The sequence below is a fragment of the Myotis davidii genome, unplaced genomic scaffold, assembly GCF_000327345.1.
Source record: "Myotis davidii unplaced genomic scaffold, ASM32734v1 scaffold46, whole genome shotgun sequence".
In the NCBI taxonomy this organism is placed as follows: Eukaryota; Metazoa; Chordata; class Mammalia; order Chiroptera; family Vespertilionidae; genus Myotis; species Myotis davidii.
Genome location: NW_006383006.1, coordinates 11,284,823 through 11,310,933, shown reverse-complemented (window position 1 = coordinate 11,310,933; position 26,111 = coordinate 11,284,823). Strand labels below are relative to the sequence as shown.

At 39.4% G+C, this 26,111-nt stretch overlaps 1 protein-coding gene across 2 annotated transcripts in view; it reads left to right on the top strand.

Annotated features, from left to right (window-relative positions):
• Nucleotides 1–26,111, top strand: part of FMN1 (formin 1) — a 398,649-nt gene that overhangs the window by 177,768 nt on the left and 194,770 nt on the right. For both annotated transcript variants that reach the window (XM_015557593.1, XM_006778123.2), the window contains one exon: nucleotides 24,235–24,995. In XM_015557593.1, the coding sequence (XP_015413079.1) occupies nucleotides 24,235–24,995 (761 nt within the window). The remainder of the gene's footprint in view (nucleotides 1–24,234; nucleotides 24,996–26,111) is intronic.

The following is a 26,111-nucleotide window of genomic DNA, read 5'->3' as shown; positions in this document are numbered from 1 at the left end:
CTCTCACTATGATGTGCACTGACCACCAGGGGGCAGACGTTCTGACCAGTAGGTTAGCTTGCTGCTGGGGTCTGGCCAATCAGGACTGAGTGAGACAGACCAGACATGGTCCCTCTCTGGCTGGCCAACGCCCCCCACGTCCCTCCCATGGCCCCAATCGTGCACTGGTGGGTTCCCTCGGCCTGGCCGAACCCTCTCGCAATCCAGGACCCCTCAGGAGATGTCAGGGAGCTGGTTTCGGCCCAATCCGGCAGGCCAGGCCGAGGGACCCCACTGGTGCATGAATTCATGCACTGGGCCTCTAGTTTTATATACTAACTGTGCTTTTTATTGTTTATCTTTTATGTAATCAAATACTAATTGAGCATCTGTCAAATATAAGAGATGTGCTGGAGAATAAAACATCACTTAATAATGATGATAGCAATAGCAGCTACCACTTATTGCTTATTACTATATGCCAGACACCATATTCAGCACATACCCTGGATTTTGGAATCAGAGGTTACTGTTTAATTAGGAAAATAGAACTTGTATTATGAAAGCCAAATAACTACATGCACATGATCTTAGCCAAAAGACTGAAAAGCAATAACTAAATGACAACTTAAACTAAGGCAGCTTAAACTAAGTTTTTAATATTAGGTAATATTAGGACCTATGCTAATGTGACTATTAGCATCTAGAATTTATCTGCTTTTAATGTGTTTTGTGAATTTCAGATCTTATATCTCAACTAAGATTTGTGAAGTCTCAGATTTTACTGATTGCCATAAATGAGTGGCAGTTTCTTTTACTGTCTCTGGAAACTGCTGTAGGTATCTCTGTAAAAACAATGTATGCTTATTTTGTTTTAATACTCTATATGGTATAACCCCTGCCTGTTTCAAATATATATAACACATATAATTGAAAGTATTAATTGCAACAGGTATATTGCATGCACGTGTCCGTTTGTGTGACAGGTAATCTGGGTATTTTACATTATTTTAGAAGCCATTTCCCAGTCTCACCACTGGAGGTCAGCTTGACCCCTTTTCTCTTAAAACTGAAGTAGATTTTCTTTTGATGATTGAAACAGCATTCCAGTTCAGAGCTTTGCTCAAAACACATGAAAAATAAAACTTCCTTTAGCTTATTTCACAGAACAGCATTCACAGATATGTGCGTATAGGTTTATACTCATAGGCATAATGCTTAATGTACTTACAGAAGCAATATGTGATGTGTTTATGCATACACACACACACACACACACACACACACACTCTGTATGATAAAAGACAAAGAGCCACCTAAAAACAGTGCCTAATGAAATTGGTTATCTAAGAATGAAGTCATCAAAAGGAAATTAAAGGTCTCTCTATCATTCATTGATTCACTATAAAGTACTGGGTGTCAGGCACTGTACTAGATGCTGGCGGGAGCAGAATAGACATGGTCCTTACTTTCTGGTCCTTGTAGTCCAGTCAGAGAGACAGATATTGATAAAAACAACTACTCAATAAATATAATTAGACTAGAGGCCCAGTACATGAAAATTCATGCACTGGAGGGGGTGGTCCCTCAGCTCGGCCTGCCCCCTCTCACAGTCCAGGAGCCTTCATGGGTGGGAGGCAACCCAGCGATTAGGGGAAGGTGACACCCCCATCACACCTCTGCTGCTGCCACTGCCAGCAGCACAAGTGTTGGCCAGCCCTGGTTACCTGAGCCTCGGGTGGCCCTGGGCGGCTGGGCAGCCAACATCCGAGGCTTGCCTGCACCTTGGGCCGGCCCTAGGCAGCTAGGGGGCTGAGGGGACTGGGGGACACACGTGGAGTGGCCGGACCCGCCTGGGGGCAGGCCTGGCCGTGCTGGGGGCCTGCCACCCCAGCAGGGCTGAGGGGACTGAGCGCCGCCATCTTGTGGCTGTGGGTGCCACCACTCTGAGGGTGTGGCAGTTAATTAGCATATTCCCTCTTTATTGGCCCTGGGCGCTGCTATCTTTGTGAGGGTGTGACAGTCAATTAACATATTCCCTCTTTATTAGATAGGATGAGTGCTTTGGAGAAATATATAGAACGAGATGCTATGATAGGGTATAATGTAGATTTGGAAGGTCAGGGAAGGGTAATTTTTAGGAAGTGGCATTTAAGCTGAATTCCAAAGGGTCAATAGGAGTGTGGCTGGTTTGAAGGACTGCAGAGAGATAGTGTGATTGGGGCAGTAAGTGACAAGTAGGAGAAAGGCTAGGGTGAAGCTCTGGATTAGCATACTTCAGACTTGTTAGGCTGCATCTCAGAATAAAAAACGCACTTCATATTGAAACCCAGATTACATGTATATGTGTGTCTATATGAGAAATAATGATTTTATTAAACAGAATTTGTTTAATCTGATCTCCTGGTATGTTCAACTCTCTTTAAAAAAAATGCTGTGATAAAGCATAAGGTGGTTTGCTATCCAACTAATGGTTCATGGACTGCAGCTTGAAAAACATGGAAGTGGAGGAGGGCCAGAGGCTAGATTCTGGAGGGTTTTGTTGGTCTTTTGAAGGCTTCCCAATTTCATCCTCAAAACAATGAGAATCTGCTAATTCTGAGCAGAAGACTGTGTACATAAATAGATTTGGGTTTTCAAAAGATCCCCTGACCTATATCTGCTGCAAATACATAGATATAATAACAATTTAAAGTATTAATTGGAAGAACAAATTAATGTGTGTTTTTTTTCAGTTTTTTATGGAGTTTATAGGAAATTTCTGATATCTGACCTATTTTAACTGATAAAATAGAAATTTCATATGGCTTACTCTAATATAGTCACACACAAAGGCAAGGAGGTGAATGTGCGCTGGAATTTTTTTACCTGGATGGGCCATTCTCTGAGATGTTCATGGGGCCTCATGTATGGATTGAGAGACTGCAGCTGAAAATTCATCAGGCATTGCCCATGGGATAATGACATTGGCATATTTAACCATATTTCTTTCCAATTAGAATTGTTGAGCCCTCGCATGACTCCTGTGCCCTATGTCACTCACAAAATAATTTTGGTGAGCCGTTTTCCAGTATTCAGGTAATCTAAGAAAAATAAAATTGCTAAAAAATATTTATACAACTTAAATTAGCATTCCCTGATCTAATGAACAGACTGAATATATCATTGCTTTTTTGAAATGAGCTCAAACTGATGTTTTACTCTATGAAAAACTACATAATTGTGACCTATTACTGATCAGTTTGGTTTCTGTAATACAGGTTTTTGTAAATTTATCTGCATTTTAGTTCCCTCATAGATCTTTTATAGTAACACTTTCACTTCCAGAGTTAGAAGTTATAGGACTACTATAATGTATGGATACAGACACAGGAAAACAATTAGAAGATTAGAAAAGGAAGTGAATTAAATATCTCAGTTACATTCCTTTCATATATTTTCACTAAACAAATGTCTCTGACTACTTCCTTTACTTCCCTCTCAGGTACCAGTTTTTTTTAGATAAGTGAAATTTGAAAACTAACATATTAAATAACCTGGGGGTCTTTTATTATTTAAATTTTATTTTCAGCTAGTCTTGCTATAAATTTATGAGTGTTACCCCTGACCATACTTTTTCCTACTCAAAACTTATAGTTTCCAACCACATGATCTTCTCACCCTCTTAAATAATGAAATTATAATTCTTTTTATGCACAAAAAGGTTTTTCTTTTTGGTATTTTATTTTCAGCACATAAAATAACATGGATTCTAATGGTGATGACTGTAATAGAGTATCATTATTTTTGTATGAAAGTCCCACTTTGCAGACTAGTGGCTCAATCTTGAAGCTTGATTGCCAAAAGCAAATGGAAACTCCTTTCCTTTTGCTATAAAACAATGGTGGACGGGCTCAGAAACGAGCAGGGGAGAAAACAAGATTGCATTACAAATCTGGCACATCAGCCGCACTAGTAAAATCAAATCCAATGTTGTTTTATGACTCTGAATTTATGTGAGTGCCTAGGATCAAAGGGCTCGAATCCCACTGGACTACAGGGTCCATAGTTCATGGCAAAAACTCATCAAAAAGAACATTTTAGTCGTTTAAGCTTTTCATTTTAATCAGCCCCAGCAATAAAAGAGCCTTTAGGTGTCCAAAAACATTTTGCAAGATCAAGAGGTGGTTCTCTCGCTCTTGGAGGCGGCTTTCTTATTGGATCCATATAATGCCTGTGGCCTCAGAGTGTCAAAGGGCCACTGCCTCCACATTGTTTGCCCTTGTGGGATGGTTTCTTTTGGTTCTTCTGACTGTGTATTATGTGATAATAAATTATGGTGTCTGACGGAAGGACCATAAAATTTTCACACAATCTATCAAGCGATTGCAGCCATTTAGCGTTTGGTCTCTGACAGCAAGCCAGTACTTTGTAATGTTTAGACAGAAACAGAGTCTACCGCGGCCTCTTGACAAGTGTCTAGAGAGAGCCCTGCGCATGAGAAAGCAGCACGAGGCTTCAGCGTCAGACCCAGTCTTGAGCCATTGCCCCGACACTTTGTGTGATTGTGGTTTCAGACGGTCCACAACATGGGGATCCTACCTTCAGCAACAGAATATAGTACAGATTATATAGTGAAATATTTGTGAAGTTACCATCCAGCAGTAAGACCAGATGTGCAATAGGTGTAGATTAGGCCTGGAACCAGCGGAGCCAGCCTTGCACTGTCCACAGGAGACCTGTGTAGGTGAAGGGGAGAGCTGCCCAGTCAGGAACAGATTGATAAGAAAATGTTCTTGAGAAGGTGGAGGAGGGTGAGATCAGGGACACCGGAGGCTAAATTAACTCTGGGTGAAAAAGGAAGCATTTCTTTTAAGATAAGAAGGCAAAAGTTTAAAAGTCAGTGCCTTTGTATATAGGCTATTGACACCTTCATTTCTTTGCCTCCCTCCCCACTATTTTTTTAATCCTCTCCCGAGGATATTTTTTCCCATTGATATTTAGAGATAGTGGAAGGGAGAGAGAGAGACAGAGAGAAACACCGATGTGAGAGAAACACATTGATTGGTTGCCTCCTGCATGCCCCTGACTAGGGCCAGGAGTCTGCAACCGAGGTACATGCCCTTCACTGGAATTGAACCCAGGACCCTTCAATCCACAGGCCGATGCTCTATCCACTGAGCCAAACCGGCCAGGGCTCTTTGCCTCATTTTTAACTTTGGCCCCTCTGCATAGAAAAAGAAACTCAAACAGTGAATATTTGTCCACTAGAGCTCCTTGATGCCATCCCCTACCACCCCTTCTGCACGTTTTCTCATCCCTTGCTCTCTTTTTTGGCAGGTGCCTTACCCCATTTCTAATGATAAATTCAGCCATCCTTTACTTTGAAATCCCTTCGCTTGACCACTCTGCTTCTTAGAACTTCTGTCTCTCCTCTCACTGGCAAAGTTCTCAAACCTTAGTTCCATGCAGATGATTCTCACACCACTTGCTGTCTGTTATCGCTGTTCTAAAACAGCAGAGACCACAGATGCAGTAATTATGAACTCTTTTGGTTCCCACCACTCTTCATTGATTCTGGAGCAGCGGTTCTCAACCAGTGGGCCGCGACCCCTTTGGGAGTCGAATGACCCTTTCGCAGGGGTCGCCTAAGACCTTCGGAAAACACATTTATAATTACATATTGTTTTGTGATTAATCGCTATGCTTTAACACTAGATTGCCCAAGAAAGTCATTTTGACTGCTTTTTAATTTCAATTAGAAAAACAATGATGTATGATAACATACAAGTACATGATAAACTGTTGATACTTGATAAGTTGCAGTTGCTCAATAAGGTAAACTAGTACTTGTTATTCGAATCTTTATGCAGTGATACTTGTTCTAATAAGTTGTTTATTTTATTTCTTTTGCGCCCTAAATTCATGAAAGAAATGTCGAATAGAAGTGAGTTATTGGAAAAGCTAAGGAACATAAGTGAAGAGTGCTCCGATATTATTCTTTCACAATGCAGTCATTTTGACTGCTTTTGGGCAATATAGGTATAATACTAAATTTCGGTCTTTCTAGTTAATTATGTTCAATTTGTAACAATGAAAATACATCCTGCAATCAGATATTTACATTACAATTCATAACAGTAGCAAAATTACAGTTATGAAGTAGCAAGGAAAATAATTTTATGGTTGGAGGTCACCACAACATGAGGAACTGTATTAAAGGGTCGAAGCATTAGGAAGGTTGAGAACCACTGTTCTAGAGTGTCATTGTTAAAATCTCCTCCCTGGACATCTGAGACATTGAATTCTCCTGTGCTTCCTCCTCTGAGTGTCTCTACATCTTACTTGCTGTCACTCAGTTCTAAATCTGCAGCACCCTCAACTGTGACTCTCCAAAAGGTGGCCTATAGTTACCGGACTTTCTATACATTGTCCCTTGGAGGTTTCATTTATAGCTGCATAAAGGCTTTTCAGACCTAATTATTTGGATTCAAGTTTTCCTGAGTTCCAGCTCCAAGGAAATTCTAGTTTTTTTCTAGAAAACCTACGCTGGGAAATGTTTTCAGTATCACAAATTTAAAATTTCCAAGTCAGATTATCAAAAATTCTTATAATACCCAGGGTTGAAAGGACTTGTCTGCCTATGAATTGTCCCCCCAAACCCCCACTATAAACACAACACAAACTGTCTCTTTTCTTAGCTGCCCTATACATGTAATGTTCTGCTTTTCCCTTAAAAGTAAAAGTCCAGGCCAAAAAATCACAGGTGCTTCTTCGGCAGCTCCTAGCTAGCCCCTCACCTTCTGCATCCCGTTGATTGCCAAATTATGCTAATTTTAGCACCCTGGTCTCTTCATACACTTGTTCCTCGGCACCCTGTGCTTTCACCCTAATGTAGCCCTTCTCATAGTTTGCCTGTGTCCCAGCCATGTTATAAATTGCTTAGAGATCGTTGTTCCTCTCTTAAACACTTTTGGTGACTCACTATTGCCTATTAGGTGAAGTTCAGTCTTTCACACGCCATTTAAAAACCTTTTAAAATCCGATTCAGATGTATGACTTTAGTTTTCTCTCCCACTAGTTGCCTATGCTTACCCATCACTCTGCCTTTTTCTCCCACTTGGATTGCTCACAATCTGCTCACCTTTTGCCAATCCTTTGTGGCCTGGCAAGGGTTCATCCTCATATGTGAAACCATCTCTGATTGCCCAGGGCCTCCTCTTCTGAAACCTCATGGTTTCATACCTGACCCAGGCACATAGCAGACTCTCATAACCATGAAAGCAACGATGTTGCCCTCCCCCACCCCCAAGTGCTGAGCACAAGAGGGACATAAACCTTCAGTAAATAGCACACAGTTGAGTCTACCATCACAGTAATGCACGCACTAATGCATAAATCAACCACTGGTTGGTTTCCCTTTTTATTCCTCTGTAATGGAAACTGGGTTTAAACCAAAGTGATTTTACAGGCAGTATTCTTCAGTACAGACAGAGAACTATACAAAGAAAACTATGTTCCCAGAAGGTTTTTAAAAGACATCTTTTTTACAGTTTATGTTTTTCTTCGGGGAGAATGGTGTTTATTGTTTCTCATTGTTTTAGATGCACATTTATCACATGTTGCCTGTTTAGACAGCTTCTGATGAGGGATCATTTGTATTGGTTTAGGTTAAAGCAACATGGTCTCATTTGAATTTGTAGTAACTTGTTAACCCTTGCGTTCTATAGGTGGGGAATTGAAGGCTGAAAAGCTGATCTTACAGTGGAGCTTAATGGTTCTCAAACCTCTCTTCCTCAGTGCCCTTGAGGGAAGCAGCATGCCTCCAACAGGACAGGGGTCTTGATAGTCGAGGAAGTCGACCACCCATTGAGGTTCACCTCTGGTTACTACTCATTAGCAGTAATAGAGCCCAAGAATCTGTGGGCAGCTGATAGAAGTATTATAACTGGAAATCAGGACTTATCTCAATCCAATGTTTCATCACTTAAGCCATATGGAGATGGTTCTGCCAAAAGCAGAGAAAGTGTTACCAGCAATTAAGTGATGGGCAGAGAAGCTGCCACGCAGCCCTTAATGGCGGGCAGTCCTGAGTACATGCTATCTGAGGTTTCAAATGACATGTTTAAAACCACAGTCTTCAGCCACACGAACAAAATTAAACATGGATCAATTGGAGGAAAATAGGGCTACCTCTTCCAAACGTTTAATTCGTTTCCAACTTTGTTGCTTTTTAAGGTCAGACGGTTGTCTAATACTTTTTTTTCCCCTTCTCTCCTCACTCTTTATCTCTGCAAGATTAAAAATGGCGTCCAGGGTTTATAAATAGGAGTTTGATAGATTACGTCATAATTCTCAGACAAGATTTTCTAGATTTGTGAGATACGGATCAGTGTCCAGACCGACTCTGTTCTACTGTGACTTAGACTCCACCAATGGATTCCCACAGCTTCACTCACTCCCTGCTCATTAGCAAACTGATTACCTAAAATACACACACATACACACACACACATCTTTCTAAGTGGAGAGACAGAGATTGCCAGTGGTCAGAAATACCTCTTGGAGCAATTTTACATCCCCCGCCCCAAACCTGCAACCAAGCACCACCTTTAACAAAGGACTGTTACTGAGAAGTTATGAATGTTGTGAGGGGATTTTGCATAGCACCCCCTGTCCCCTCAAATCAGCCTTAAAACCAATCAAACCCAGAAACAAAAAGACAAATGTTTTCTCCTTCATGAGCACCAATGTTTAGTGCTGGGCTGATCAATGTTTTCCCCTCCGGTACATCATGTTTGGATTGAACTGTACACTTTTATTCTTACCTGTGCTATGTTGATATGAAAATCTGAAAACACATGAAAGAAAAACATAAAAAAGAAAGTGACTTGGAAGAAAATTGGCATTTGCTTTTATATTTGGCAACGACAGTTGAGGTTGGGGTATGTTTAACAAAGTAAATCTGGACCAAGAAAAATGATCTTCATGCCAATCTTTATAAAAATCAAAATTCCTTTCTTTCAGACACCTCAGCCATTCTAATCTGTTTCATATGTGTATTAATACTGTATTCAAGGGCATGCGATCGGAGCGCCTTCTGCTCTGGGCAGTGTGGGAAAGGTGATGGTCCAACACCGAGATTCCTGGTAATCTAAATATTTAGAGTGTAAGTAGTTTATAATTATTGAGAATAGACGACTGGCATGGGTACTTGGGTCAGTTCATTTTTGCATGAAGGGTGCATGGCACGACCTGGCATCTATGAGCTCTTGTAGCTGATAGGCCCAGAACATGAAAAAGCAGCGCACTGATGATATGAAATGCTACAGCAGTTATGTAGTGATATTGATGTTTTATAGCTGGCCCTGCGTTTCATTAACCTGTATATTTAGTTAATAACTTTTGAATGCCTTCTGAAGAAATTATGTATGAGTTTTCAGGTAATAGTGCCCCTGTCTTTTCACATTATTAATATGTGTAGCCGTAATACTTAAAATGGAAATATTGCCGGGGAGAAAAAAAATTACAGCCTGCCATAACCCTCTGTCAAACTAAATTTAAACTTTGCATAGAATAGTTAAACATTGATTTTGAAACTATTTCATGAATTATGCTCTCTGTTTGGTCAGTTAGGAAAGAAGAATACTGATTTAAATTCATATCTTTCAATTACTGGAAGAAGTAAAAAAATGTAATTCTTATAACAATTATCCTTTCAAAAAAACACAAATTACGGTGATGAATATCAATCAAAAGTAATACACTAGTTTAACCCAAGGGGAGGTGGAGTGGGGGAGGAAAACAAGAATGTGGTTTGTCCGTATTCCAGGAGAAAAGAATTAAGTCAAAATGAGATCTGGCCCTTTCCAAGTTCTTCTGTGTGCATCATACTTGAGTGTAATTTCACATGCATCTCTATGTTCCAAGTATCATTAAACATCTAGTAATCAGAACAAATGTTCTGCCAAATTCCATTTATTTTCTTAACTGTTTAAGGCATTGAGCACCCCAGATTTATAAATACATAATTAAAATCCTCATTTTAAAAAAAATAAACCTAGATGGGGGATTTACATTTTTCTTAATCTATGTTTAGACAAAGAAAGAGATCTGTTTTTAAATATTACCTCAGATCTTTGTGAGCTCAAATAAATCAGCATGATACTTTGTCAAAATTGTTTCTAAAAAACATGGGTATTGATGCCCTGTAGTCAGGAAGTTTCAGAATTCTCTTGATGCGCAAAAAGAACATTATTCTGTTTCCCTCTGTTTTCAAGAAAATGAGCTTAGGTGCTGTGGATGGACTTTATCACTTGTGTGCTGTCAGGCGACATGCGTCCTCAACTGCAAATATTCCAAATGAAGCAAGCACAGCTCTGGAAATATCTGTGCCTCTCCTTAGACGGGTGTATAACCAAAGATGTTTGATAAGCTTTATTGCTTACATACAGAAACTCGAAAAGAGCCAAGCCATGTTGAAGAATAAACCTGTCACCCACATTACCGTGGGTGCAGTTTGAAGGTTCTTTTTGTTGATCCAGGCATTTATATGACCCCTGTTCTAATCATTTTGGTGTCTGTCCCAGCAAAAGAAAATTGGAAACTAACTCATAACACTTGGAAGCACATGGAATAAAACATGTCTGTGGGCTCCTCAATTATTTCGAAATGGAAATGTATTGGGAACTATAAAAATTCTTACCAATAAAAGATTGTGTATTCACAATGATGGCATTATGAATGTCTTTGGAGTTGAAGGTTTATTTTGACTAATTTGGGGTCCGTCCATTTGTCATCTCTCATTTAGGCCCTGAGCATATTGTAAAGTAATCAGGCCTGGAGGTCCACCGAGTGAAGCAAACTTACCAGGTTTGAATAGAGCTGGGCCCTGCATCTTTGGGCGTATGAGTGCTGGAATTGCATGAGACTTGTTGGAAAGAACATAGTCTCCAACAGCTATGCCCTTATCAGCTAGGACCTCACTGAGGGCTAATAGCAGTCATCATATAGATTAGAGGCTTTTTAATCATACATGTAACAGGGCTTACATGGGCACTATTCAGAATTTCTGCCCCATTCTCTTCCTTTTGCTATGAAGGCAATAGTCATAGGCACAGTAGCTTTAGTGACTTCTACAGGTTGGCTAGGGGCATTACTATCTATGTGCCTGCTCTACACAGACACTACTCATGGTTCCAGGAATGCTCAGTGAGCGAGGGAGACAAAATCGGGAGGCCTTATAAAACTGATCTGTTTAGAAGGTGGGAGGAGGAAGAGAAGCTAGCACAGTAGTAGGCAGAATAACCACCAAGGTAGGAGGAGGACCAGAGAAAGCAAGAGAGGCCACCTTCAAGTTCAGCTGCAGAGTCCCATCAAATTGGGTAACTCGGGAAGTTATTAGTGATTTTCATCAGCATTTTTCAGTATAATGGTGGCGATCTAAATTAGGTGTTTGAAAAATTACATAAAGGGTATGGTAAAGATGCAAAGACAGTATATGAATGGCTAGCCACTGTACAACTGAAACAAATACAAAATAATATTGAATGCAAACTGAAACAAATACAAAATAATATTGAATGTAAACTGAAATAATTTTTTTTATTTTACAAAAAGATGCAAAGACGGTAGGTAATCGAAAATCTTTGAGAGTAACATTTGTAAGTGAACATAATGGGAGATTTTATCTTTGGGTGAGGGTGGCAAAATTAGGCAAGTGTCTGCTTTTTTTGTGAGGAGTGGGTAGATGTGAAAAGAAAGGACTTGAGCACTTTTTAGGTAGGCGTAAAAAGGCAAGAGAGATACCTATTAATGAATGTGTAAAAATTCCATGAGAAGAATCTCGACATAAACATCAATGTATCTTGTACATAAGAGGTATCGTAGCTTTTGTTTTAGGATATAATGCTAGTCTATTTTAATGTGCATTCTCAGGCATATGGATCCTATTTAATGCAGTTTATTTAGAAGAAATGTTAATTTTTGTTTAAACCATATTGTTTTCCAGGAAATGTCATCCTCACTTTACTGACTAGAGAGAACTTGCAGCTTATCCTACTGGTGGGTTGATAGACCTTGTTTTGGAGACCCTGTAAGTAGAGAAAAAAACTCTTCTAATTGCACTGTGGAACAGACTGTTTTTATAGGTGGTATCTCTAAGGAAAAAAAATTATCAATCCAAGGTGTACTTTTAACTGAATACTTTAAAAAAAAAAAAACTGGCTTAGGAAAAATATTAGTAACTCTCCAAGTTGGCCTAGGAATAGAAGACGTGAGGTCCCTTTTCTTTACAGAGCAGAAAATTAGGACCTTGTATTCTTGAAAGGGCTTATTGATCAACTACTTTGATAAAATCAGATCAATAATAAACAATGTGATAAAAAATAGACCATGAGAAAGAGGAAGAAATGAAGCATCACAGTGTTAAAGGCAACGTAACATCCTGCCTAACACTATGAACTTTCAGTAGTCACTCACTCCCTGGCAATGTGAGAATGACACTGAATGACATTGAATTACCCAACATCTTAGGTAATTACCACTAACCCCCTTTTCCCTGACCTAGAGAGAGAGCTCTGGAAGTAGGGCCACAGAAGTGAAAATGCTACAGCCTTGGGGAGGAAGGTTCAACTTTTATCTTAGGGAATTTGGACATTTGTGTCTCTTTATGACATAGGTACTTTTTTAGACACTTTGGGACTACAGGTTAAATATACTTTTAAAATAACATTAAAACTAAGTGTTTGCAAAACTACTGAAACACCTCCATGGATCCCTAGAAAATTTGTTTGTAAGCTTCCTAATCTTTTTCTGACCCGTTTGCTTTACAGATGAAGAAAATAGCCAGAGATAAGAAGCAAATTTAAGATCATACAGCAGTCTTATGCTGAACTAAATTGAGGCACTCTGACCATGATTTTAGTGTTTTTCCCATTACTGAACCCAGCCTCTCCAATTATAGTAGAAAATATTTCTCCTTGGGTCTGTTACTTAGAGAATGAAGACTATACTCAATTTTGTGAGCCCTTTGTTTTTGGCATTTCACCTTATGTCTTGTATAATGAGGGCTCCTTTTGGCTGGGGTGAGCAATTTTGGGGTATTTAAGACATTTCTCCTCCTAGGTTCCTCTAAGGAGGCATCTTAGGCCAGAGCCCAGATCTTAATGAAAAACACATAAACCCTTTTGTTTGTTTTCCCTGTCGATTAGCCTATAATTTAAAACCCATTCAATGGCAGATTTATCAAGTGACTAATCCCTGGGAAAGCTCAAAGTGGCAAAGAGAAGGTGGTTGTGGCCTAGGCACACGTCATTGGTCATTTGTTCAAATATTAAGGTAGGAAGCCAACTATTCCTTGCTTACTCATGAGAGTATATTCAGGGAGGTTATTTATGAGTGTTTGGGCCTGGAACGTCTCATTACTGGATAAGGAAGGCAACAACACAGACAACCTGGGATGTCTTTGCTGCACAAATTGACTGTCCTTGGTTTTCTTCAGTTGTCAATGAAGAAGTTATGTCTGAATAATAACAATCTATAATAATAAAAGCATAATATGCAAATCGACCAAATGGCCCAACAGCGGAATGACTGTCCGGAGGAAGCCGGGGCTGCGAAGGCCTACTCTTGCACTAATTTTGTGCATTGGGCCTCTAGTAGTAGTAGTAGTAGTAGTAGTAGTAGTAGTAGTAGAAATAATAATAATAATAATAATAATAATAATAATGTAAGACCCACATAGCTCAGCTGTGTTGAATATGAAAAATAATTCACAACTATCTGTTTTCAGCTAGAAATTCTCAAAGTGTGGATGGTTTCTTTTTTCTTAATTTTTTAATTTATTGATTTATTGAGAGAAGGAGAGAAAGAAGGAAGGAAGGAAGGAAGGAAAGAAAGAAGGAAGGAAGGGAGGGAGGGTTGTCATTCCACCCACCCATGCATTCATTGATTGACTACTACATGTACCCTGAACAGGGATTGAACAACCAACCAACAATCAGGATAATGATGCAAATAATGGAGCTACACAGCCAGGGTGGATTTCTTTTTTAATTTTCATTAAATTTATTGGGATAACATTGGTTTATAACATTATACAAATTTCAAGTTTGCAACTATATAATATGACATCTGTATACTCCATTGTGTGCTTACCACCCAAAGCCTAGTCTCTTTCCACCACCAAATATTTGATCCCCTTTACCCTCTGTCCTCCCCTCACTCCTTCCCCACCAGTAACCACCATTCTGTTGTCTGTGTCTATTGGTTTTGGATTTGTATATGTTTGTTTTGTTTGTTCATTTGTTGTTCTTGTTTTATTTTTCACATATGAATAAAATCATACAGTTCTTGTCCTTAATTTTCTTTTTGCAATACCTGGTGTATTGTAGATGCTTATTAAAGTTTGTTTGAGTATTAGATGTTAGAGAGACCACAGTCTCATCTCACTTTGCTATAATGAAAAATTCTTTACAGTCTATTGAGTTTAACAACACCACTCTGAAGAGTAAGCTCATAAGTAGGAAATTTATCACAATCACTCTCTCTCTCTTGAGCCTCTTCTCACTGCCAGAATGCTATAAAATTGTTAAAGATATGGAAAATGTTTTTCTAATCAGCAATCTTAGAGTCTTATGCAGAAGTTTCATCTTTACTTTTAATATTAGAAAGAATTCAACAAGTGGTCCCTCCTTCTTGCTCCAATTGGACAATGCTATTTAAGTGGCCTAATACCATTTTTAATTTCTTACCCCTTTTCAATTAAAAAAATACAAAGTTGAGAGTACGTGAGGCAAACATAATTGAGGGATCCATTTCATAGTTTCCAAAGTGATACTATTGGACAGATGGGTGTTGGCCATAGTATGGTATTCTTTCATAGAAATGTATGATCCGAGCTCTGGCCACTGTGGCTCTATTGTTGGGCGTTGTCCTGTGAACTGAAAGATTGCTAGTTCAATTCCAGGTCAGGACACATACCCAGGTTGGGGGCTCGATTCCCAGTCGGGGATGTGTGGGAGGCAGCTAATCGATGTTCAGCTCTCACATTGATGATTCTTTTTCTCTCTCCCTCTTCCTTCCACTCTCTCTAAAAAATAAATAATAATAAAAGAAGAAATGCATGAGTCAAGAAAGAAATATTAAAATAATTGCTCTAATTACTTGAAGTGCCTCAGTTTGTCAGTTTTAAGGACGAGGATTTATTTACTACCTGATGCTTCTAATGTTATATGTACTCTGGAATGGGTCGTATATACCTCATTCTTCTAACTGTAGTTTCAGTAGTGATAATAATAATGCAACATAAAATTCCAAGTCCTCTCTCTTAATAGAGAAGGACTTAGTATGTTGGCTCATTGCCTAGAAATGTACAGTCTTGGGTTTGCTCATTAGTTTTAGAATTACTCTTTGGAAAAATGAAGTCTGAAAATCATTTCCATGGATATCCCCAGGTATACCCATTCTGTGACCCACATAATATTTAGTGAGTCTAATAACTTAAAAAAATAAATTGTTACCAGAATCTCCCATGAATAATGATTTTATTTTTTTCCTTTTATTTCACAAAAGCACTCTTGGCTACAGTGGTTCTTTATTTTGTGTCCCAGGTAGGAACCTCACTCCACATTTCAAAGATTTTTTGTTTGTTTATTTTTCTTCTCCACTACTTCTTTGGATGACTGTGCATAATTATATTTGTTTATTTTTTGAAGTATATTCCTAAATACTTGTACTAACTATCATATTTCAAAAATAATTCACAGCTTCCATCTGTACTGCATACTGAATTACTGGTGTGTTTTCAGAGCCCCTTAATGAGTCTGTTTGGTCTTGTGTGTACTTCTGCATTCCTAATGAGTGTTGGGGTTCTTTATTTATATTGGTTAGATAATACTGTGCTTAAGTCCTGACGCAACTTTCATGAGCAGAGCTGCATTCTAGGAAGTTTTTTTAAAATATATTTTTATTGATTTCAGAGAGAAAGAGTGAGGGAGAGAGAGATAGAAACATCAATGATGAAAGAGAATCATTGATCAACTGCCTTCTGCATGCCCCCTACTGAGCCCAGAATTCGGGCATGTGCCCTTAACAGGAACCGAACCATGACCTCCTGGATTATAGGTCGACGCTCAACCACTGAGCCACATCAGCAGGGCCTGGGAAGTTTTGATAGAAAGATATAATGAAGTCTTGGGTGTAGGAATAGCATTTTATAACCAAATTAGTGTTAAGTAATGAAGCCTTTCATTTTAGATACTAAGAAAATGAAGATTACAGGAAGTGGGAAAGAATTGGCTAAGTGCAAGTAGCTAATGACTGGAGTAATGGAGCAGAATGCAGATCTGTTGACTCTCAGGCAGTGTTGCCCTCCCACCTGACTGGGAACCAGAAACCTTCAGATTTATTTACTCAATGACTCCAGTTCTTTTCTAGAAGGATGGAGGGCATATATTTTAAAGAAAGCATATTTAATGAGAAAGTATCTCCATTTTTGTGTTAGCAGTCTGACTTCCTAAATAGTACTATTGAACAGGGAGGGTTACTGATGATTCAGAATCCCGATGAGGTGAAAAGAGCACTAGACTAGGGTAAAAGGTCAGACTTTGAGTTTGTCTTATTGGCAGTTTACTTAATTTCTTTGTGCCTTCCTTCATCTAGGAAGCAGCTATAACACCAGCATTCTTACAGGATATTGCCATAATTATACGCATTAATATAATACAAATGCATTGCAAGGCATATGTAGTATGTAATGTTGTCAGTCAGTAATTATGAGTTATTATTTTAGCCACTGTCAATTGCTATCAATTCAAAATGGTAAAGTGGAAAGAGCATGAATTTTCATACCTGATCAGGATTCAAATTCCTTTCTCGCTGTACAAGTTACGTTCTTATACAAGTTACCACATCGTCCAGAACATTTGTCTGCTTTACAGAGTTGCAAGGACTAAATGAAGGCGCCCGGTGCAGTGTTTACACGCTCACTCCATGTTGGTTTCACTTCCCCTACTATCAGGACTGGCCATCAGCGCGACAGATAATTACTGGAGATAGCACTGCTTTTACACCTGTGTGGTTTAACCTGGACTCTTGAGCACTGTGTGGATTGGGTTTTATTCCTGAGTCAATTCAAGTGCTATTTCATCTCTCGTTTGCTCTTTATTCCTTCTTTTCCTGCTCTTTTCCTCTATTTCTTTAACCCTCCTAGCAAGTTGCAATCACAGAGATGTGTCAGATGTGTGTCATGTTTCCCAGTGTCCCCGGGATGGCCTCTTAGTTATAACACAATGTGATCTATTTCTGATAAGAAAAAAAAGTATTGATCACAGCTAATTAAAACCAGGTATTGTTAACTTGTGGGATTTTCATCAAACCCAAAGTCATTATTTTTATTAATGGAGACTTTTGTTTTTACAGCAGGAAGTGTCAGTTAAGTAGGGGGTTTTTGAAGTCTGTGCAACCTTTATAAGCAGAACAGAAAAGCCAGGATGCCCACATGCAAAGCCATAGAGCCTTCATCTTCTTGCCTTACCTATGAAGTATGTAAGAATGGAATCCCTTCCCTTCAAGGCATTTCATGTCCTCCAGCCCCATTTTCCTTTCCTTTCCTCTGCTTACACTGTTTTTCTGAAGCAGTGAAGTTTCATTGTACTTCTGAGCAGTCTCAGGAATTGTCTTGCTTTTCCCACTCTAAGAATGTCATATTTGGAAGAGTACCTGGAAAAGGTTGACTTACTCAAGTTGTATAGCAGATAACCTGAATTTTATGGGCCCTGGCAGCACCCTTAGGAGAGAATGTTCGTAACAACAGAATGCTAATGGATGATTTTTCCACAGTGCTTGGCACTTTGATGATATCTTTCATCAGTGGGCACTTTTCTTTTTGACAGACACATTTGTGGGGACCAGACAAGCTAAAGTCTCCCACTGTTGCTTGGGTTTCAGTACAATGTGTTCCTTTGATGATATCTCTGAGCAGTGGTAATGTGGAGGATATTAAAAAATAATGAGGATTTGGTAGGGGAAGGGAGGACCAGCCCCCAAGGAGGGCTGGGGAAATTGCCTAGAGCCCAATTTCTAATCAGATTAGAATCACAAATGTGCTTCAGTTCTACTGGATAGTTTATTATATTTATGAGAACAGTCTTTAAGCTTACTGTAGAGAGAACACTTATCTACATGAAGTATTTTGAATTGTTAAAATTAAATATGGTCAACATCAACTTTTAGAGATACCTGCACTTTTTAAAAAGTCTAGATGTTTTATCTGAATTTTCTAGGCAATAACAACTATGGAATCTCATCATTTATGCTGTGCATTGGGTGACAGAGAGGAAGGCCACCTGTCTCTATTTAAAATTTTGTGGATCTTCAAGTCTAGTTTGGTGGGCAATACAAAGGCACAGGAAAGTCTTAATATTGAAAGATAAAGAAATAATTCCATCCAATAAGCATTTATGGATCACTAACCAGCGAAGCAGTGTGCACTGTTCTGGAAGTTCAAACACAAATAAGACATGGTCCCCAACTGCCTGGAGCTTTCGATTTGCAAAGAAGATAAACGTAAGTGACTCTAATGTAATGTGAACCTAGCAAGTTCTTTGGCAACAAAATCAAAGGAAAACTTTTGTCAGGAAGAATTAAGAAAAGCTTAAGCCAGAAGGTTCAGTTGAGATGGACTGAATTGTCCTTGGAGTTTTCACTGGGTGAAAATGGAGAGAAAGGATGTTTTAAGTATGGGGAAAAGCATGCATGAAAGCATACAGATGTGGGAGTTGATCATATGTTTATATCTGTAATTGTGCAACACAGGGAAAGGATAGAGAAGTATCTGGAAAAGTAAGCAAGCAGAGGGCAGGTTTTGAAGAGCCATGTAAAGCATTTAGGCTTATGTGCTATGGAGAATAACTGTTCTCAGTAGTGGTAATGGAGGGATTCTCCCCTTATGGGGACATGTCAGAATAGGAAGGGGCTTTTTCAAGTAACACAAATTACTTTGGAGATTCTAAAATTACCCAAGTAATCATTACCAAAAATAATCCACCAATATTCTGATGATATACTCTCGCAGCTGAGTTTGGAGCACAATAAAGATTAAGAACACTTACTGTTGGATTTAACTCTGGCCGCACATTGGAACTTCTTGGGGAGCTCTAAGGACACCATCTCAGACCAATTGAATGATGATATGTGAGGATGGTCTTGCCCATCAGCGGGTTTTTTTTTATTATTATTACAAAGCTGTCTAATGGGAGCCAGTACATTAAACATAAAAATAATGCTAGTGAAGGAAAAGGATGATTCGAACAGAATGGCTTAATTGGGTTTACTCTCTGAAAAATTGTGAATTTGAATCTTGTTTAGAAGGAGATGGGTGTCGGTTAATTGATTATTGCAGGTGGAAAGAGGATGTGATTAAACATGAAAACAAGAGAAGCAATCAAGTTAAGAGTAAAGGAAGGTAGATAGACTGAAGTCTGGTAGATAAAACTTGGGGGAAACTGGAAAAATGTGAAACCTCAGCACCTATGTCAACTTATATATTGAGATGAATGCAGAAAAACAGATTTTTAGCAGAGAGGATCAGGGAGAGGGAAACCCATAATGCCTTATATGTCCCAAGGAGCATTTATCTGAAAGTGAATGGAAGGTTTCTTTTGTCTTCTGTGTACAAACCCCATGTTCGATATGAAAGTAGAGGACACTGAAAAGAAAGTTGGCAGGGTTTTAAAGCATTATGTTCCCTTGACCCAGCCTTAGCTACAATTTTGGCTGTAAGAACCTGGGCTTGACATTTCATAAAGATTCCCGGGATCCCAGGCAAACATTATCCAGCAGTCCATGCTTATCCAACAGAAAGTTCTACTCTGTGTTTGATTCACAAATCATTAACAGTCCTTCTAGCTATGGCTCTAGACACAAGATAGGAAACAGCACATGGTTTCCATGTGCAAAGTACAAGTGGCACTTCACAGGAAGTAGAGTGAAAAATGGGGTTAAAAACTAGCTTCCCCAAAGGCTCTGCTCATGGTGTACATGGACTTGAGATTCTTCATTTATAGCAGAGCCAGGCACAATTTGCAATAATTGATAGGATATGGACAGATACAGAATGAATGAGGTGCTTATTACTTTAATCACTTTGAATTACTGTGTCATGCTGAGCTTCTGAACACAACCAAGACAAAATCCGAATGATCAAAGGGGTTGTGAAACAGGGAAGGGCAAAGGTAAGTTGTTTCTTTATGTGGGCCATTTAAATTTTAATGGTCAGAAGGGTTTCTTACTATAATCTCAGCATATTGATATGGAGTACATGGAAATTCAGTATTTCCTCCTTATTTGGTAATTCTTCCTCTCAGTGACTACAGTTTGTAAGGAAGCCATTGGGTACTGAGAGAGGGCACCATTTGCAAAGGCTCAGATGCATGAAAGAGCGTGGTCCCTGGAGAGGCAAGATGATATATAACATTGGAGTCCAGGACATATCTGGGAAAGGGGCACGTGCCAAAGTGGAGAAAGTTGGTATAAAACGGATGGGAAGAGTTTTGTATGTTTGTGATAAAGGGTTTTCAGTGTCAATCTGAGAGTAATGGCCAATTATTGAAAGGGTTTTAAGAAATAAAGATTGGCTTTTTTTTTTTCATCCTTCTAGAACCAGTGTAGCCAAACTTGGATGGTAAAAATGAATTAAAATGAATTGGGTGGCTCTTGCTATTGTCCAGGTAAAGAAAAGTTGAGAATGGGAGGAAAGGGATGAATCAGAGAAATTAATGTAACTAGTTGATAACATGTTGGGAATCGGAGAGAACAAGGAACTGAGCATGGCATCCAGGCTTCTGGATGTGATGATTGGGAGGACAAGGGCGCTATTAACTGCAAGGAGGGATTTCAGAGGGGGGATAACTTGAGGTTTAGCGATGATGACTTCGTTTGCAGATGGATTGAGTCTGAGATGGCTGGTTAAGTATGCAGGTAGACCAGACAAGAGGATAGCTGGAATTACAGTTTGAAGGTAACAATTTGGAAGTTACAATTTATAGTGAGTGTCATTTTATATGAGTACAAAAGATGACCCTGAGGATTGTATCATTTGAGAAAGATAAAATGGCAAGGAGGATGCCTGATGAACAGCATGAAAGGGATAATGGAGGAAAAGGAGTCCACAGATTGACTGGAGAGAGCCCAGCAGTGGAAGGAAAATGGGGGTGGATCACGAGGGTATATTGGAAGTTTATGGAAACAGAGAGAATTTCAAGGAATGGGCAACAGTCAACTTTAACAATGCAGCCCAAAGGACTAGAGGACTTAAAAAGTGCCGACCAAGCTCTAACTGGTTTGGTTCAGTGGATTATATATATATATATATATATATATTTTAAAGTACTGACCAATTGTAATACTAAAATCATGCGGTTTCAGTAAGACAGTGGGCACAGAAGCCAATTGTAATTGGTTGAAAGGAAGATGGATGAGAAAATAGATAAAGCAAGAGTTCTATGCTTTACTTACCAAAAAAAACAAACAAACAAAAAAAAACTCTGCTGTGACAAGGAAGAGGTAGAGTGAGAAAGAAAGGGTAACATCTAGAAGAGTAAAGAAGGATTTAGATCTCTTTGCTTTTGCTTTATATGGATAGAACATGGAGCTGAGGAGCGTGCCAAGAGTCAAAAGGAAGTTGATATGGCCACTGTTCTTTTTCCATTGAGCCAAACCGGTTTTGGCAAGCCACTGTTCTTTTATCTGTCCCATAGCAAGGAGATAGCAATAATGATAACATAGCATCTACTATGTTCCAACTCCTCTATCTGTTGTTTTACACATATTAACTCATCTGCTTCTCATAACTGCCTTATGAGGTGAATTCTGTTATCATCCCTGTTTTGTTTATGAGAAAACTGAGGTACAGGGAGCTAAAATAATCTGTGCAATTTGTACTCTGCCCTCTACATTAAGCAAATGCATTACAGGACCACAAAAACTGTATTTAGCTGTATACCTCAGCTTCAGAGGATTCAAAAGATGGTTGGTTGAATGGAAAGCTAGAGAGGTGGGGACCAGGGCCTTCAGTATAGTTACAGGCTAGCTGTGAGATAAAGGGAAAGTTTCTCTGCGAGCATGTCCTTACAAGTTTTTCATATTATTAAGAAGTTGAAGATTGAGTAAAATTATTGGCCCATCAATATTATTTGGCACTTAACCTCCTTGGAAAAGGTTAGTTGGGAATAACAACCAAGAGTTAGTTCGTTGTGGCTGAACTGAACTATTCTCTAAAATGAAATGGTGGCAAGTAATTCAGGATGGGAATCAGTCTTGGGCTCTGGGTGGAGGTGGGCAGGGGTGGGAGACGGAGAGAAAGATGGCGTAAGATGTTGAAACAAAGATTATCTTGATCACATAGTTGAGTGAAGCTTGAAATTACTTCCAGGCATTTGGTAGTGGAACTCATGAAAGATCGGCTAAATGATTGTATTTGTAGGACATTGTTTATCCTGACTAAGCGTTTCCTCGTTTGCTGCCCATCACTCCACAAAGGTGGTATGATTTGGACATTTCAAAGAATTAGAGGTCTGTTCGTCTCTTACTGTAATATTGACATGAGCAACAGTAGCTAACAGTACCATTTATTCAGAACTTACTAAGTTTCAGGTATAATGCCTGTTGCTTTATAGGAAGTATCTCCTTTTATCTTTATAAAAACCCTAGAGGTGGTTCACTATTACCCTCACTTTACATTTGAGGAGGTTCCAGCTTGAAAACACAAAGTTACCTGCCCAAGAACATAGAGCTAGCCAGTGGCTAAGCAGACGTGAACCAGGGCGAATGAATCCAGAACTCAGGTACTAACTTCTCTGTTAGACAAGAAATACATGGTGCCCTGAAATGGATAAGTCTTTCTGAGTTGAATTGGGGGCTGCCATATCCACATATGACAAAGTCAGCTTCAGAAAAGCCTTGTCTCTAATTCTACTGGCCATAGTTATGAGGGCGTTGACTCATGGAGGGAAGGTGAACCTAGCAAAAATACAGTTAGAAGTGTCTTAATGAAAGTAGGAAATCTTCCTATGTCTTTTAATCTTTTCTGACTAGGCAGTTAAAAGTATTTCTTTACCTTTTCAATGCAAAATGAATCTATCGTTGTATACACTTTGGCGTTGTAGATATTTGGGGGCTTAAATTAGACTGAAGACAGTTTTGTTAGACGCAGGAAGGCTCTTTGGACAGTGGCTGAATATAACTGTGGCAGTGGTTTTTATCCATCTCTTCAGTACTACGTACGTGCTGTGCAGGCTGCTGGGATACAGAAATTAAGGCACTGTCTCTGATTTCATCTTGTGGAGTTTACAGTCAGATGGGTAGGCAGAAATTAAATAAATTCACTGGGAATATTTAATTACTCTTAACTAGATTTTTGAAACTCTAATAAAATTATAAATTTGACTGCTTCCCAGTTAACTGTAATAGGCTAACTGGAAATGGACTAGTTAATACTGGGAGTATGCCAGGTCTGTGCTGATATGTATAAAACCATAGACTTAAGGCATTGAAATAACTGAAAACATAAAAGTATTAAAAAGACTGTCATAAAGTATAGTTTAAAATGCTGGGTATGTAGGAAAAACATAGCAAATTGTTATATTCTCATTTTCTATGCATTTATATTGCTTATTTATTACTATATTGTGAATTATTATGAAAGATACAAATACTTACCATGAGCAGCTTTGTTGTGGAAACTTTTAAAGAAAATACACATAGATCATAGCTTCTTCTTGCACCTTTTGTTTCTGCTGTGTTGACCGGGAAACCCCATAGAACAGACATTCTGAGGAAGACTGTGAGAGCAGCAGCTCCAAGGATCTCCAAATCTATTTTTTTCTTAAAATATTCTTTTTCCAAACCAAATCCAAAAGTAATAAAAGATGTAGTCATGCATGTTCAGACCTTTATTAAAAATTTTGTCTTGCATTTGATATTAAAACCGGGTGAAAGTTCTTAGATGACAGTTTTACTTTAAGCCTTAATCCATGATAATTATTCCCCATGAGTTCATACTGGATGAAATTCTGCCTCTACTCCAACTGTTTAAGTCCTTGGAAAATTCATAAAGTGAAATTTACACCCCATCGGATTCTCTAAAGGATGTCTGTGTATTGCCCTGCGTTTCTGTGAGCTGTGCTCGGGTGGTATGGGGAAGGTATTGCATTTTTTTTATTTCTGATATTTGTTTTTATAAATGCTTTCCTTTCTTTCCTACTCCTCTCTCTCCAGGTTCAGTTTGAACTTCAGGCCTTTCACATCCGGGGTGAGCATGCAGTGATAACAGCAAGACTAGAAGAAACCATTGAAAACCTCAAACACGAGATAGAGCACCGATGGCGTGGAGGATGTGAAGAGATGAGAGATGTGTGTATCTCCACCAATGACGACTGCCCTCCCAAGACCTACAGAAATGTGTGCATCCAGACAGACAGAGAGACTTTCCTCAAACCCTGCGAAGGGGAAGGCAAGACAACCAGAAGTAACCAAATAATACCCAAAAAGCTGAACATCTCCTCTTTAAGCCAACTCTCCCCCCCAAATGACAACAAAGACATCCTTCCACCACTTCAGTCTGTGGAATGCATCTCACCGGGCCAGGAGAAGGCATCGCCTCTCCCCACAGCACCACCCCCACCAGCAGTCATCCCTCCCCCTCCACCCCTACCACCTGGGCTTGGACCTTTGCCACCAGCACCTCTGCCACCACCTGTGAGTGCAGGGCCACCACCACCTCCGCCACCTCCTCTGCCTCCAAGCACTGGACCTCCCCCGCCTCCTCCCCCACCACCACTTCCTAGCTCACCCATTCTGCCCAGCAGTGGGGGGCCTCCTCCTGCTCCAACACTCCCAGGACTTGTGCCCCCACCTCCTCCTGGCCTCTTCTTTGGAGTCGGCCCTTCTTCTAGCCAATGTCCTCGGAAACCAGCCATTGAGCCTAGTTGTCCCATGAAGCCTCTGTACTGGACTAGAATACAAATAAGTGATAAGAGGTAAGCTCAACCACTCCCCCCATCCCCCCAGCCCATTTTCAACTTATGAATTCCCAGACTTTCGCACAAGTGATGTTTTTCCTTACCAGTTTAATTTCTATATGTGCAGTGCAGCACTCATTCTCAAGTGTGGTACAGTGAATGCCTTGGAGTGTTTTGGGGAGATGGTGTTTTCCCCACCACATCTTGTCTGTATTCTCTATGGTTTGCTGCTGAGAGAAATGATGTGTTCGGTGTCATATCCCTCTCTAAGATAAACATTCCACTTTACAGAATAGAGAAGAGCTCAGGTCTTAGCTAGAACCTTCGCCAACGTTCCTACAATTAGTGAGTAATCACAAAGACATTGAGCTGGAATCTATACTGTAGATTCACTGAAGATTTTTTAAATATCTGTCTTGTCTTTAGATAGTATCACCAACCATATGATCTGGTTTCTAATAGGTATGTGTAATTTTTCATTTTTTTTTTTATTACAAGAACAAGACATAGCTGAGTCATTAGTTCTTCAGGTCAGAGGGGAGTCTTAAAATAGAAACTCTCTAGTTAAACTCTGGTTCCCCTAACTGCTCAGCGCCCTCATCTCTTATACCTTGCTGCCTGTCAGAGAAAGTGCCAGTGTGTGAATAGCTAAAGAGTACCTTCCATTTGTATGGCTTATTAAGCTGGGTCTGTAAGGCAGCAATATATGGTTGTTTGGAAACTTCTAATCAGACAAATTTGAACGGGATTTCTTCCGCCTTATTTCGGAACCTGTTGAGAGGGTAATGAGAGATGCTGAGTTGCTTTTTTTAATTATTATTAAATCTTTATTGTTCAGATTATTACAGTTGTTCCTCTTTTTTCCCCCCATAGCTCCCCTCCACCCGGTTCCCACCCCACCCTCTGCCCTTACCTGCCCCCCTGTCTTCATCCATAGGTACACGATTTTTGTCCAGTCTCTTCCCGCACCCTCCACACCCCATTCCCCCTGAGAATTGTCAGTCCACTCTCTTTCTATGCCCCTGATTATATTATATTCACCAGTTTATTCTGTTCATCAGATTTTTTTATTCACTTGATTTTTAGATTCACTTGTTGATAGATATGTATTTGTTCATAATTTTTATTTTTCCC